Source organism: Ornithodoros turicata, chromosome 3 (genome assembly GCF_037126465.1).
Source record: "Ornithodoros turicata isolate Travis chromosome 3, ASM3712646v1, whole genome shotgun sequence".
Taxonomy (NCBI): Eukaryota; Metazoa; Arthropoda; class Arachnida; order Ixodida; family Argasidae; genus Ornithodoros; species Ornithodoros turicata.
This window is the reverse complement of record NC_088203.1, coordinates 77,630,541-77,643,817: the sequence shown is the minus strand read 5'-3', so window position 1 is coordinate 77,643,817 and position 13,277 is coordinate 77,630,541. Positions and strand designations below refer to the sequence as shown.

The 13,277-nt window shown below is 46.0% G+C and overlaps 1 protein-coding gene across 2 annotated transcripts; it reads left to right on the top strand.

Moving 5' to 3' along the window:
* Positions 1-2,314: 2,314 nt before the first annotated feature.
* LOC135387373 (neprilysin-11-like) lies at positions 2,315-12,993 on the top strand. Of its 2 annotated transcripts, none has more exons than XM_064616596.1 (5): positions 2,315-2,527; positions 9,201-11,134; positions 11,605-11,811; positions 11,888-12,068; positions 12,841-12,993. In XM_064616596.1, the coding sequence occupies exons 1-4, from the start codon at positions 2,347-2,349 to the stop codon at positions 12,053-12,055; spliced, it is 2,490 nt and encodes an 829-aa protein (XP_064472666.1). In that variant the 5' UTR covers positions 2,315-2,346; the 3' UTR covers positions 12,056-12,068; positions 12,841-12,993. The 2 variants fall into 2 exon arrangements, with proteins under 2 accessions (XP_064472666.1, XP_064472665.1); XM_064616595.1 differs by having other exon boundaries at positions 9,186-11,134.
* The last annotated feature ends 284 nt before the right edge of the window (positions 12,994-13,277 follow it).

The window sequence follows — 13,277 nt, the reverse complement described above, 5'->3', positions numbered from 1 at the left end:
CTGAGCGAGAGATCGAACTCTCCTATAACACCATCCAGAACCAACTATACGACAGCGTGTAGTTTCCGCGTAATTTTGAACAAAAAGGAAAAACGAGGTCCTTTGTAAGCAGAGCTTATCTCTCAAAAATTCGCTCGCTCGCGTGTAGCGATATTTGGAAACGAGTCGCACTTCGTTAAAACAACAGCGTTTTGAACCGTGTTTGTGTAATTTATACTACACACGGTGTTTCTTTTCATGTGTTACAAATTTTCATAAAAAGGGGAATCGCCTTACCACACTTTTACTCTTGTCATTGGATTACTCGACGGGGCTGCTACTAGGAAACCGTATTTTTTTTAATTAGGGGAGTAATTAACAGAGTTATTTTAATCAACTTTTTAATTATTGACTTTAGGGAGCACATTACAATTGCGATATTAAAGCCTGATGTCCGCGTTTTGTGCTCGAGGCACTGATGAAGCACAAAAGCAGTCACAGCGCGCTATGGACCTAACTATTTGACCGCTGTCGCCTATGCTGTAAACCGCAAGTGGTCGACAAAAGACGTCGTTGATATCTCCGCCCTCACTTAACGTCAGAGATAAACGTCATACGCAATGTAGGGAACCGCCTGTCTCAACATATAGCGATTTGCTATATAGCGCTAGAAAATGGTACTATATATGTTCCTCCTCGCGGCGCTGCAAACCGCTAAAAAATAGCGCTTGCCGGAGTTGAGCTCGTGTCTACTTTTTCAGCGCTAATAATAGCACTGGATTCGTGTTGGTCAATGAAGAGCTCCTTCAGCGATGACGTTCCGGAAGTCGTGGAGTTGTTTTGCTTCCGCATTTCACGGCACTCCGACGTCACATTGGAACTGGTGAGTTTGTCTGTGTGCCAATTGGTACAGCTTGTTCGTCGAACTCCGGAAGCGCCTGTCGAACGAAGGCGAACGAAGGCGGCATGATGGGAGAGACCGGAAACGACCAGCGAACTTCGGCTATATTATAGTGTTAGAGCCGCTTTGCAAGTGAGAACCGTCCGATGACAGTGAGCGCTGTTTTTGTGCGCTATTTTCTAGCGCTGTATTAGTCCGCTGCTATATGTTGGAACAGGCCATTAGGGTATGTTTCACGATTTTTGCTTTGTATTTCTTTCTTTTTTCCTCTCTCTCTCTCTCTTTTCTTCCTTCATGTGTTCAGAGCCGCTCGCCGTATCACTCCTCTCATTCTGCTAGGCACGATTCTCACCCTTCCCGGAGCGATAAGCGCTGATATGTAACGGTGATGCACAAAGCTCCTTGCAACCAAAAAATAAAACAAGAAAACAAAAATCGTGAAGCATACGGCGAAAACGGTTTGTCTGGATAGCGTGTGACGTATTTCTGTGACGTTAAGTGAGGGCGGAGATATCGACGTCACTGTCGCTCCTTTGCAGATCACTTGCTTTACACAGGAGACGATGGAAGTGAAATACTTAGGTCTGTAGAGCGCGCTGTGATTACTTTTGTGCTCCGTTAGTGGTTCGAGCGCATGATGTGGAGATCAGGCTTTAATATCGCAATTGCAATGTGCTCCCTAAAGCCAATAATTAAAAAGTTGATTAAAATATATCTGTTAATTACTCCTCTAATTGAGAAAAAATACGATTTCCTAGTGGCAGCCTCCATTCCAATGACAAAAGTAAAAGCGTCCTAAGGCGACTCCCCCCCCCCCTTTTTTTTTTTTTTTTTCTTTTGCTGCACCTAAAAAGAAACACCCTGTGTAATAAGATGCACGGAAGTTTGTGTGAAGTGAGGGGATAGCATATACGTTTATTTCGGGAAGGTCAGCCTGACCAAAGGTCGCCTTGGAAGTGTAGGGACTATTTGCTGTGCAAGGGAGTAAATAAATACAGGGACTAAAACGGGGTGCAATGTGAGTAATTGCTATTTAAAAGCTGTATCTGCTCCCTACTTTACTCATCATTTTCTTAGACCCGTGCAGGGGTACGATGCACTGGTGTCAGCTTTCATGGTGGCACGATCTTGTAATACTAATTTCTCTTTGGTGACATCTTCGACCTCACTTGAAGTGGGAACGACATGCAAGACCACTTCCTATTATTATTATTACCATTCCTGCGAAAATTTATACACACACAAAAAAAAGAAGAGCAAGTGTTTGTACTGTATTCACTGAGTGCCATTACATTCTCCACCAACCTTCACATTCTCCACCCAAATTGTCACCGTCAAGCCATAGTACAGTTGGACATCCTCATAGCCCTGGCCGAACTCCCTTGGGGCTAATGGCCATTCTCCGTGGGACGAAGGAGAAGAAGAAGAAGTGCACGCGCCGCACGGTCCACACGTTAGTGTCTGCAATGTTAGCGACAAGTGGTGTTCGACGTTCCCGGGGAACGCTTTCTGTGGCCAAGCAGAGTAAACGACATTTAGTGGATGAATCATCGCCTGAGACGACACCGAAGATGCATCCGAAGAACCGTAGAGACGAAGCACTTGTGACGAGTCCAGCAGAGCAAGGGAACGTAGACGAGGAGCAAGGTAAGTCTTAATCGCAGTCAGGTCCTACAGTTGACTATAAGCGTCAGTCCAGTTACTAATATGGTACCATAAGCACATTGTGACGGGAAAGATAACTTTAAACGAGCGTGGCAGGTACATCGAAAACATTTTTTTTTTTTTTGTACCGATGTGACGTGAACATGCTTCCAAAAACTCTCGCGCGAGATATGTGAAGGAAGAGCGGATTTTTCGACAAAGTTACGGCGGAGATCTGGCCCAATTACTCCTCGCGTGTTGTGACGTGACCTCATGTCGGTCAAGCACTTTTTATTGGCTAACGGGAATCATCTGCTAGCGAGGCGACCGATCAACTGCTGCTCTGTGTGGCTTTCAAGTGGAGAGGTGGCGCTACGCGTACTGAGAATTCGTACTTCCGGTTCGAAATTTCCGTTTCGCTCAATTGGAGCAAAACAAGTTTATAAACTCTTGCTTAAACGACAACCAAGATGAGTTCGCCTGGGAACGCCCTACTTCGCATGCACTTTTCTTTTGACAAAGTTTAGATTTCGTGACACTTCGTGCATGTTTCGGTTCCGTTTTGCGCGTGCTTTGATGTGCGAAATGTTCCGCTACAACGCGGTCAATTTGAAGTTTCAGACAACGAGGGTAACGAGCAACTTTTCAGATACGATTCAACAAAATGTACAGGCAGTATTTTACGCAGCAATCTTCTCTACTCTGAAGATCATACGCATGTAGTCGTCTCCTTTAGTTCGAGACGTTGTGACTGCAATGAAGTTCGTATTATGAATGTATCTGTTTACAATGGTTATCACAGCCATCCGAAATTCAACATGGTATAGGGTAAGGTGGGGCAAGGTGAGGCAGAAATTTGCAATTGAATATGAATATTTTATTTTTCGTGTTTTTCAAAAAACAGAGGCACATTCTCAGGGGTCTAGAGCTTCTGGCCTGTAAATGCAGAACAGATTTAGCAAGTCTAAAATAAACACGGAACAAGAAATTCAAAAATGCAAATTGTCTCATCTTGCCCCAACCATCAGGGCAAGACGAGACATCGCGTGGGGCAAGATGATACACCTCGTGGTAATGAACTATACAAATTAGTTTTTGCAATCCAAGCAGACAAAGTAAAGCCTGTAGGCCCCCCTTGAGCCCACCGCCCACACGATGTGCAATAAAACCATACAGAACTCGATACTATTTTGCTCCGCCGTTCTTTGCAAACACGGCACCGCCAGTCTGATGTGTCGCTGGTCGCCCGCTTTTGCGCCAGCTTCTGTTTTGCTGCAAATATCGTTGGAAACAGGAAAATTTGCTGGAAAATCTGACGCAATGTGCAAAAAGAAATCTGAGGAACAAACATAAAGCCACCTCATAGTTGACTTACCTGTTTCTAAAGTACATTCAATTTAAATTGCATTCAATTTAAATTGCATTAAATAGTCGCGCTTTGTCCCGCGCAAATTATCAGATGAACTATTTTTCTGTTGAACACCGGATAACCAAGAGTGCCCATATTTTGCATACCAGGTGTTATTCAGATAAATCCCCGGGCTAAATAATTCGCGAACGGTGCACTAATCGACGAACTTTCCTTTTTACAAGTATCTGTTCGATACCACCTACAAGCTGCGCACCGTGTGAATGAGTGGGAGGCGCTCATTATTTAAATAAAAATTCAAATGAGTCTCATAAAAACAAAAAGCGCAAAAGGACTCTCTTCCGCTCCCTCTCAACCAATGAAGTATGTCCTTCCACTAACGAATTACGCCAATGAATTACGTGTTTTTGCGTTTCACCGCGACCAGCCGCGACAAAATATATAAATCGAAACCAATTAATTACAGCGACACATGACCCACTTCGGTGGCAGATTTTTCTCTAAAAGGTGTCCACTGAAGGTCCCAAAATGGGTAGTACTCATTTTAATGTCGACAGGGCCCTGCTTTAGTAGCTGTTTTTTTACGAAACTTCTTTGAATTTTTATTTAAATAATGAGCGCCTCCCACTCATTCACACGGTGCGCAGCTTGTAGGTGGCATCGGACAGATACTTCTAAAAAAGAAAGTTCGTCGATTGCTGCACCCGTTCGCCAATTATTTAACCCGGGGATTTAACTGAAACACCTGGTATATCTAGATGTACGAATAAAGAAATTGGGTGTGGGCTTACATTGACAGAATAAGCCTGCGAAACGATGCTGCACAGATAACAAGAAAAAGGCCGGCAGAAAATCGCGCCGTTTTTTGCGGTTCTTTACATTCCAGGCAGAAGTAACCGATTTTTTTTCTCTCTTCAACGCAAACAGCAATCCGGACCATTCTCATGTACAATAAAGCGGACATGCAGAGCCACCTAAGAGTAATGTTTCAAGCGCATGGAGAAACGCGTCTCTGAGACAGGCGGCGTCAGGCAAAAAATGTCGCGTCTTTGCAAACGACCTACTATGGTCGTGGTCTTGCCCCGTGTCTCACCTTGCTCCACCCTACCCTAAGTACACAGCACGGCAGTTGGTGACAAGTACCTGCACCTTTTAGTTCAATTTTGTTTTACGTCCACGACACTTTTCCAAAGGCGTAGGGTTCCAGGGTACGCGATATATTATATGTCCTTTTCCCTCCGCCCGTTTTTACGTTGAAAACACACCATTCCAGCAGAACTTCGGACTGAACGCGTAAATCCACGTGGCATTGCAACTTCCCTTGTGTTATTTTTACAGGAAGTTGCAAGTCACCCATTGGGCATGAGATCATGACGTCAGATCATGACCAAGACATATCGTCGGAGGCTGGCAGCCGAGGGATGAAACTCACTGACCCGCGGACCAGAATCGCGCACATGTACTTTTTGTGCGGATATGCATACCGGGGGTTGTAATCCTAGTTTCTGCTCTTCCTTGCGTACGTTGTCCTTTAAGGAGCTAGTACATCATCCAGCCACACACGACATGAGGATTCTATTACGACACTATTTTACACGATGCACCTAACTCGAATCTGAATTATTAGTGTCTCTTCTCGTCTAACCATAGCCGATAAAAAAAAAAAATGTCTATCCCTCGTGTGGGGGATATATGATAGCATAGACGAAATATTGTTGGATATATTGATTTGATGTGCATTTTTCTTCTGGTTAACGAAATTTGAATATTTGTTTGAAGCATCCCAAGTACCACAGAGTCTTGGCCCAATATTGGCAAGCCGTCGGCAAAAGTGGTCCAATATTGGTCCTGTGTTCCCATGATTTACCCAATATTGTGTGTTCATTGGGTATAATGGCCCAGTATGCCCAACGTTCTACCAGTATTGACTGGATACTGGAGGTATCAGGTATTGGCCAAACATTGAAGGGACCATCGCATCCGGAAAGGTGTGTGCGAGACCGATACGGTAATGTTCGGCATGGTTTCACAGTCTACTTGGCCAAGTTTCTCTTCTGAAAACAGCTTACTTATTAAATAAACGAGTTTTAAAGATTCGCACTCCTTCTGCAGCTAAGTCAGAATGACGTAAGCCGAGCACACGAATAGGAGCGCAGCGCAGGTGAGGTCGTCTGTTTCGCGTTCGCCCCGCAACATACGATGTGAAAAGACCTCGGTAAATATCGCCGATTTTCGCTTACCAGTGTGAGTGCTGACATGACCACGTTCCGTGGAACGCGGTGTTACGCTCCTACACTCTTAAAAATGAACTTCACCACATAGCACTCTCCTAGCCAACCATCATCCCGAATGACAACGTTCTCCCCTGATTTGTTGAAAACGGGAGGAGGAGCCTATTTTGTGCCGTGCATATGGCACAAAATAGGCTCCTCTTCCCGTTTTCAACAAATCAGGGGCGAGAACGGTGTCATTCGGGATGATGGTTTGCTAGGAGAGTGCTATGTGGTGAAGTTCATTTCTAAGAGTGTAGCTATACAGATACGTACGACGCTAACCAGAAACAGCATTCTACGAGCCGATCTCAGACCTCTCCGCGACCTGCGGACGCCATCACTCCCTCCCAGCGGTTGGACGTCAAGGTCTCTCCGCACGCTGAAAACGGAAGTTCACCACATAGTATGCTCTTAGCCAATCACCATCCCGAATGACATCGTTCTGCCCCATGATTGATTATAAACGGGAGGCGTACGCCACACTCCTTGGAACACTTATGCAGTTCCAAAAAAGGCGTACGCCCGCGCTTTCCAGAAACCGCGAGTGATGAAGGTATCATTCTCTGCAATGGTTGGCCTTCACAGTGATATGTGGTGAAGTTTTGTTTTTAGAGTGTGCCGCCTCCTGATTGGCCCTGTCCGCATCAAAGGGCGCTCACTGATTGGCCCTGTCCATGTGACGTTTCCAGAGCTGGAATTCCGGAATGCTGTCGACATACGTCGTCTGCTGTTGCCATGCATTACATTAAATTGCACGGAAACAGCTTCACTGATTCGCGTCGGATTTTCGGTGTTACTGTCGGCGGCGAACGAGGAGTAAAATGGCACTGTAGTTTCGGAATCGACCTGTAGCGACGGATGCGATGGTCCCTTTAACATTGGCTCTTGCAATATTGGTGATGTATTGGGAAAAATGGCCATTGCTGAATAACTTCAAAAAGGAGAAATTAAAGGAAAATTTTCGATGAATTTTCTGAATGGCTCAAACCAAAAGCAGTAAGAAACACGGACGTCATATTGACGGTGAGTTAATACTCCAAACAAGCGACGGATGCGATGGTCCCTTTAACAAGGTTCTTCCAATATTGGTGATGTATTGGGAAAAATGGCCATTGCTGAATAACTGCAAAAAGGAGAAATTAAAGGAAATTTTTCTATGAATTTATTGAATGGCTCAAACCAAAAGCAGTAAGAAACACGGACGTCATATTGACGGTGAGTTAATACTCCAAACAATTCCTAACTTCAATGCTTCGTGTGTACATAAATAAATTACCTCACCGTTCATTTTGACTGAGGCGAGTACAACTCCCGAATTTGTGGAAGCTCGTACGACAAGCAATGTATAGTGTCTGTTTTCTAAGTGAGCTTTTGGTCGATTATCACATTTATGATATGTTTTAAGCCTAACATTGCATAAGTGCATACATCCATAGGACGTCCTCTGGACGTCATTGTATGTGTTTGGGAGTGTATTGCCAATCAGCACATGTAACATTATATACAGGGTGTTCCCTTTTACCTGCAACAAATTTTCATAAAAAGGGGAGTTACCTAGGGGGACGCTTTTACTTTCGCCATTCGATTACTCAACGGGGCTGCTACTAGGAACCGTATTTATTCTCAATTAAGGGACTAATAAACATATATTTTAATCAACTTTTTAATTATTGACTTTAGGGAGCACATTGCAATTGTAATATTGAAGCCTGAGCTTCACATGATGCGCTCGAACCACTGACGAAGCCCGAAAGTAATCGTAGCGCGCGCGCCTCTGCCGTCTGTTGCGCACCTAAAGTGGTCGGCAAAAGAACGACGGTGACGTCGATATCTCCGCCCTCACTCACCGTCATGGCCTTTGTTGCCTTTGTGCCATTAAACCCATAATCTCTCTCTCTCTCACTTAGCGTCACTGGAAAACGGAATGTTTCAGGATCTTTATTTTGTTTTTGTTTTTTGCTTGCAAAGAGCTTTGCGCATCACCACTACATATCAGCGCTTATGGTACCGGAGAAGGGCAAGAGGTGTGTCCGGCAGGATGAAATGACTGACACGGCAAGCGACTGCGAACACATCAAGGAACGAAAGGAAGGAAAAAACAAAACAAAGCTCGTGAAACACACCGCGATAAGGGTTTGCCAGCATTGCGTATGACGTTTTTCTGTGACGTTAAGTGAAGGAGGCTCTTTTGGCGATCAATTTGTTTCCAGCGGACGACCGAGGTGAAATAGTTAGGCCTATAGCACGCGCTGAGATGACTTTAGTGCTTCATCAGTGGTTCGAGCGGATCATGTAGTGATCAGGCTTTAATATTGCAATTGCAATGTACTGCCTAAAGTCAATAATTAAAAAGTTGATTGAAATACCCCCGTTAATTAGCCCCTAATTGAGCAAAAAAAAACTGTTTCCTAGAAGCAGTCCCGTCGGGTAATTCAATGACAAAACTAAAACCGCCCTAAGGCAACTCCCCTTTTTATGAAAATGTGTTGGAGATAAAAGGAAACACCTGTATATAAATAAATCCAGTGACCTATATCTATGAACTGCTCCTAAAGCTGAAAACATTAGTTGGGCTAGGAAAATTAGTTTGCCAGCATAGGACCAATAGGAGATACAGTGGCAGGGTATTGGCAAAACTGGCCGGCAAATACCGGTTCCCAATATTGGTCCAATATGGGGTCAGGTTGCAACTGCCATAATGGGCCAATTTTGGTAATATTGGTTTCGAATATTTGACCAATATTGGTCCAATACTGGTGTGCTGCTTGGGATATTTTGTAAGCGATAACAAAAATGAATAGAGCACGAATTGCGATTTTTTGTCACCTGAGCGCTGCAGGGAAGTCTAAAGCGGAAATCTAGCCTCGTGAGGCACTAAAGCTCACTGAAATTCACCAGCCGAGACATCTTTAACGCATATTGAACAATTCCTCCCGCATATGGCCAACGAAAAAAAGCTGTTAACGTTTATTTTTTGTTTTCATTGTGGTCAAGAGCAACAATAGACAACGTGTGGCAGCATTGCTTTGTCCAGGTTTCGCAGAGGAAACAACCACCGCCACATCTGTGCTTGGCAATTTCCTGAATGACTTCTTCAAATGCTTCCTGCGGTATGGGTCGTCAAGTTTACCCTCATCTCCAAGAAGGCAGTCGCGTCAGACACGTTCACCCCATCGAGAACCAGGTTATTCTGAACGACACCCCTCCCAGGCAGGAGTTCCTCCAGCAGGACCTTCCACAGCGAACCCACTCAGCAGCTTCGCCGTCGAAGCAAGTCCGGCAACTCCAACAGCGGCGACAGGTGACAGCGCAGCGGCAACACCCGCGAGAACGGACACTATTCTGGACAAGCCCTCGACGCAAATAGCTAGTCTCACCTGCGTCTTGCTCGTAGGGGCCGCGGTCACACTCTTTCACACCGTGTACATCCGTACCTGGCCCGATACATACGCTGGACACATGAGGCACGAGTCCGAATCACAAGAAACACGACCCCGTTATTGGAAGGAGGACCAGTGGCGTCTGGCTGATATGTACCGAAAGACGATGAACCGTGCAGTGGACCCCTGCACAAACTTTCAAGAGTTTGTTTGCGGGCGAAGTACTACACCGACACTCCAACGTTTGCGATACGATATACAGAAAGTCGTCACGAAGGTACTCAAGCAGGTCGAGATCGCCGCATCCGAACAGACTTCGCTGGAGAAGGCGGCTGCATTGTACAAACTTTGCATGAATGTGTTTACCCTACGACAGAACAGTCTGACGGATATGAGAAAGTTTATGTCCAACAATGGTATTGAATGGCCGACATCTGACAACAGCAGCTTCCCTACGCTAGAGGGACTTCTGGACGTCCTGGTAGACCTCTCGTTAAACTGGTCACTTCATCCATTCTTCCGACTGTCCGTCGAACCCGAACCGACTCCGAACGGTCGGGTAGCTCTTCTACTTGTTATCAGCCCGGATATGCAACAATGGTCTATTAAAAGGAAGGAGCTATTGCGCAGGGGACTATACCACGATTTCTTATGCCGTCATGTGTCCGCGTACCTCGGCCGTGGCAGACAAGACGAGTTCGAGTCACTTGTGAGGGCCCTCCAACATGCAGACACCCGCGTCGCAAGTGCTCTTTTCTACACCCGAAGCAGCGACGCCTTGACGTCACCCGTGCGCCTCTTAAAAGAAAACGAAGCCCCTCTGCCTCAGATGCCGGGGAATGTTTTTCGGAAAGCACTCCAGCGACATTTCGACACCAACTTTACCATCACAGCGGTCGACGCAAATACACAGTTTTTGGAGCAACTCTCTTTCTTCCTGACTGACTCGCCGAAGATCGCGCAGAACTACCTCGCTTGGTACGCCCTGCGATATCTGGGACCTGCTGCATCACATGAGATCATCTCGGCTTCCTTCATTCTAGAGTCAGCTAACACAGTCACGGAACCTTCCTGGAGCCATTTTTGTTATACGGAGGTGCTCAGTGCATTCCCACTTACAGTAGGGCTCGCGTACTCTCAAGGAGTATCTACTATCTCTACTGGACGCTCTGCCGTGACCATTGCACGAACGATCCAGAACAGCCTCGTCGACTTGCTCGTGGAGGACGATAAGCAAGACCTTGCCCAACAGGTGCGGTCACTACGAAAGATCATTAGCCTCCCGATTGCCCCGTCAACGTCGAAACACTTGTATAAGAATGTGCCCGACATCACGGTGGGAGAATCTTTCTTCAGAGCATGGCTGAGGACCAGGAAGGCAACGGGAGACCATCTCCGAAGTTTGCTGGGGCAGCTTACGAACGTCGACATCCTGTCGCACCTCTTGGTGTCAGTCGAAGTGCGGCCTTTCTACTACGCCCCCTACCATGCTATTGTGATTCCAGTGGGCGCTCTGCAGCAACCACTGTTTGGTGAAACACTTCCAGTGGCAATCAACTATGGCGCCTTCGGAAGAATGGTTGCTAGGGTATGTAAGTGAATCCGGAATATCACAATCGGATCCCTACATTAGGAGAGAATGCGGAAAGCGCTTTGTCAATGCCTTTTACCCCATAGCAATAAGTTAATGCTAAATGCTGCACGATCCATGCATCTGCCGCGACGATATGTCTGTGCACGTTTTAAGTGCCGTCCATATTGACCGTTTGGGTCTCCTTATATCTTGTATAGGGAGCAGAAAAGCTCTCGCCTCCCCTTCAACTATGTTATATATATAAATACCTATACAGCAGACGCGTGAACGACTGGACGCACATATCTGCAGGAAGTTGTATTGGAAACAGGACTGCAGACGGAACCGGTCTCGTGGGTCTCGTATTTTGTTTTGCTTCTGGCTTTAAGCGCTTATGGATCATCGTCAAAGGGCTCCACGCATGTTCTCGTCTGCCCAACTATGTCTGCGAAAGGGCTTGATAAACTTCAACTACCATGTTTCAGGTTATGCTGGAGTCAGTTGCTACTCGAAGTCTAACAGCCAGTCGGATATGCATGCGACGAGCCATGGGTCTAACCTCCTTTACGTCACGGCGCCGTGAACTCGAAGTGGCCATGAAGCTAACTGAGTCGGAGCTACCACTCTTGAGGGCTGTAGAGGAGGGGACGCCAGACCTAACGCAGAGGGAAGAGCGGCTCTTCGGATTCCAGGTTATAATGCGAAAACAGTGTCCTCGTGGGTTTTTATTTTTCACTTTCTCACGCTCCCTTTGCAATTTCTCTGCAGGAGTTCACGGCAGTGCAGGCCATGTATATCGCAGGTTGCTACGCGACCTGTGGAGACCCGATGTCTCGCTGTGATGTGTTCTTGAAGCAAAGCGCCCGTTTCGCTCAAGTATTCAACTGCAGCCATCGAACAGCCATGAACCCCCAAGAGAAGTGTGCGCTCTGGTGACGCCATATTAACTGTACGTACTCCCGTAGAAGCACAGGTTTCGTGGCAGACGCGTGCTGTTAGTATATCGCTCACCATAAGACGAAAAGTAGGCATCGATTAAAATAGTGTAACGCCGAAGCGGAACATGGGTATTCGTCGTTCATGCAATAGTAGTAACAAGTGTGGTCAGAGCCGTAGCGAGGGGGGTGCGAGAGGGGCAGCCGAGGGCGCCGAACGGCAGGCTCTGGCAGGTTGGTTGGACAAGATAAAGCGGGAATGAAGAAAATTTGAATCTACGATCTCGGCATCGCAAACGAGGAGTTTCATTTCTTTGTTTATAGGGCTTCCGACGGCAGTGAGAGAAGGGGGGGGGGGGCGCTTCAGATATACCGTGCCCTGGGCGCGTACCCTTCTCGCTACGGCTCTGAGTGTGGTATATTTCTGTGCTGACTCCTCCAGATTCTTAGTGCAGACTAAAGCTTATCCGTGAGAGTGTGTATCATGTTTGTTTGAATCTGCCTAGGCTTAAATATATGTATAAAAGGATGTCAGATGGGATGTGAAAGGCACATTGTTAGCTTCTATCAATGTGACCGTTTCAGAGGTTGGTGTGTGAATCGGGACTTGATTAACAGCAAGGATTTAACACCCTTCTCGTTGAAATTAGCCCGCAATAACGTAGAAATGAATAATGGCCAATGGGAACACAAGTACTCGACCTCAGACACGGCCTTCATGACAAAAGAAATTTACGGGCATATTTGTGCAGGTAGATTATGTGGTTCTTCGCTTATGTGTTCCAGGTGCATGGCCATGTTACAGATCAAGGCCTTCAACATGGACGACATGCTACGTAATTGTTCTCTTTATTTTAAGAGAATTCTGAGATAGTATACTAGTTGGTATGGTAGACTCTAGTCAACCAGTACCAAATAAAACGTTATCGTTAAACTGGACCTCGAATTCATTGCATTAGTTTGAAAACTTGAAGCGAAAGACAAAACATTGTGACGTAAAGTGCATGAATCGCGGAAACGTATATCGCCATTAGACTTCCATTTTCTATATCAGTCTTTTCCGGAAGTCATATACCGTGCTCTACAAACTTTTTCAAATTTTCGCGTCAAAATCCTACAGTAAAAACGATAAAACGATACATAAGAAAATTGCTCGCGCAATTCACTGTTGCACTGAGCTCTCCGCATTGAAAGTCACTCCCTGCATTCTCTGCCCATGGCTC

Coding starts and splice junctions, on each gene's coding strand:
- LOC135387373 (XM_064616595.1), top strand. CDS start 2,347: ATGTTAGCGACAAGTGGTGTTCGACGTTCCCGGGGAACGCTTTCTGTG. Junction 11,135..11,604: donor TCGGAAGAATGGTTGCTAGG/GTATGTAAGTGA, acceptor ACCATGTTTCAG/GTTATGCTGGAGTCAGTTGC. Junction 11,812..11,887: donor AGCGGCTCTTCGGATTCCAG/GTTATAATGCGA, acceptor ATTTCTCTGCAG/GAGTTCACGGCAGTGCAGGC.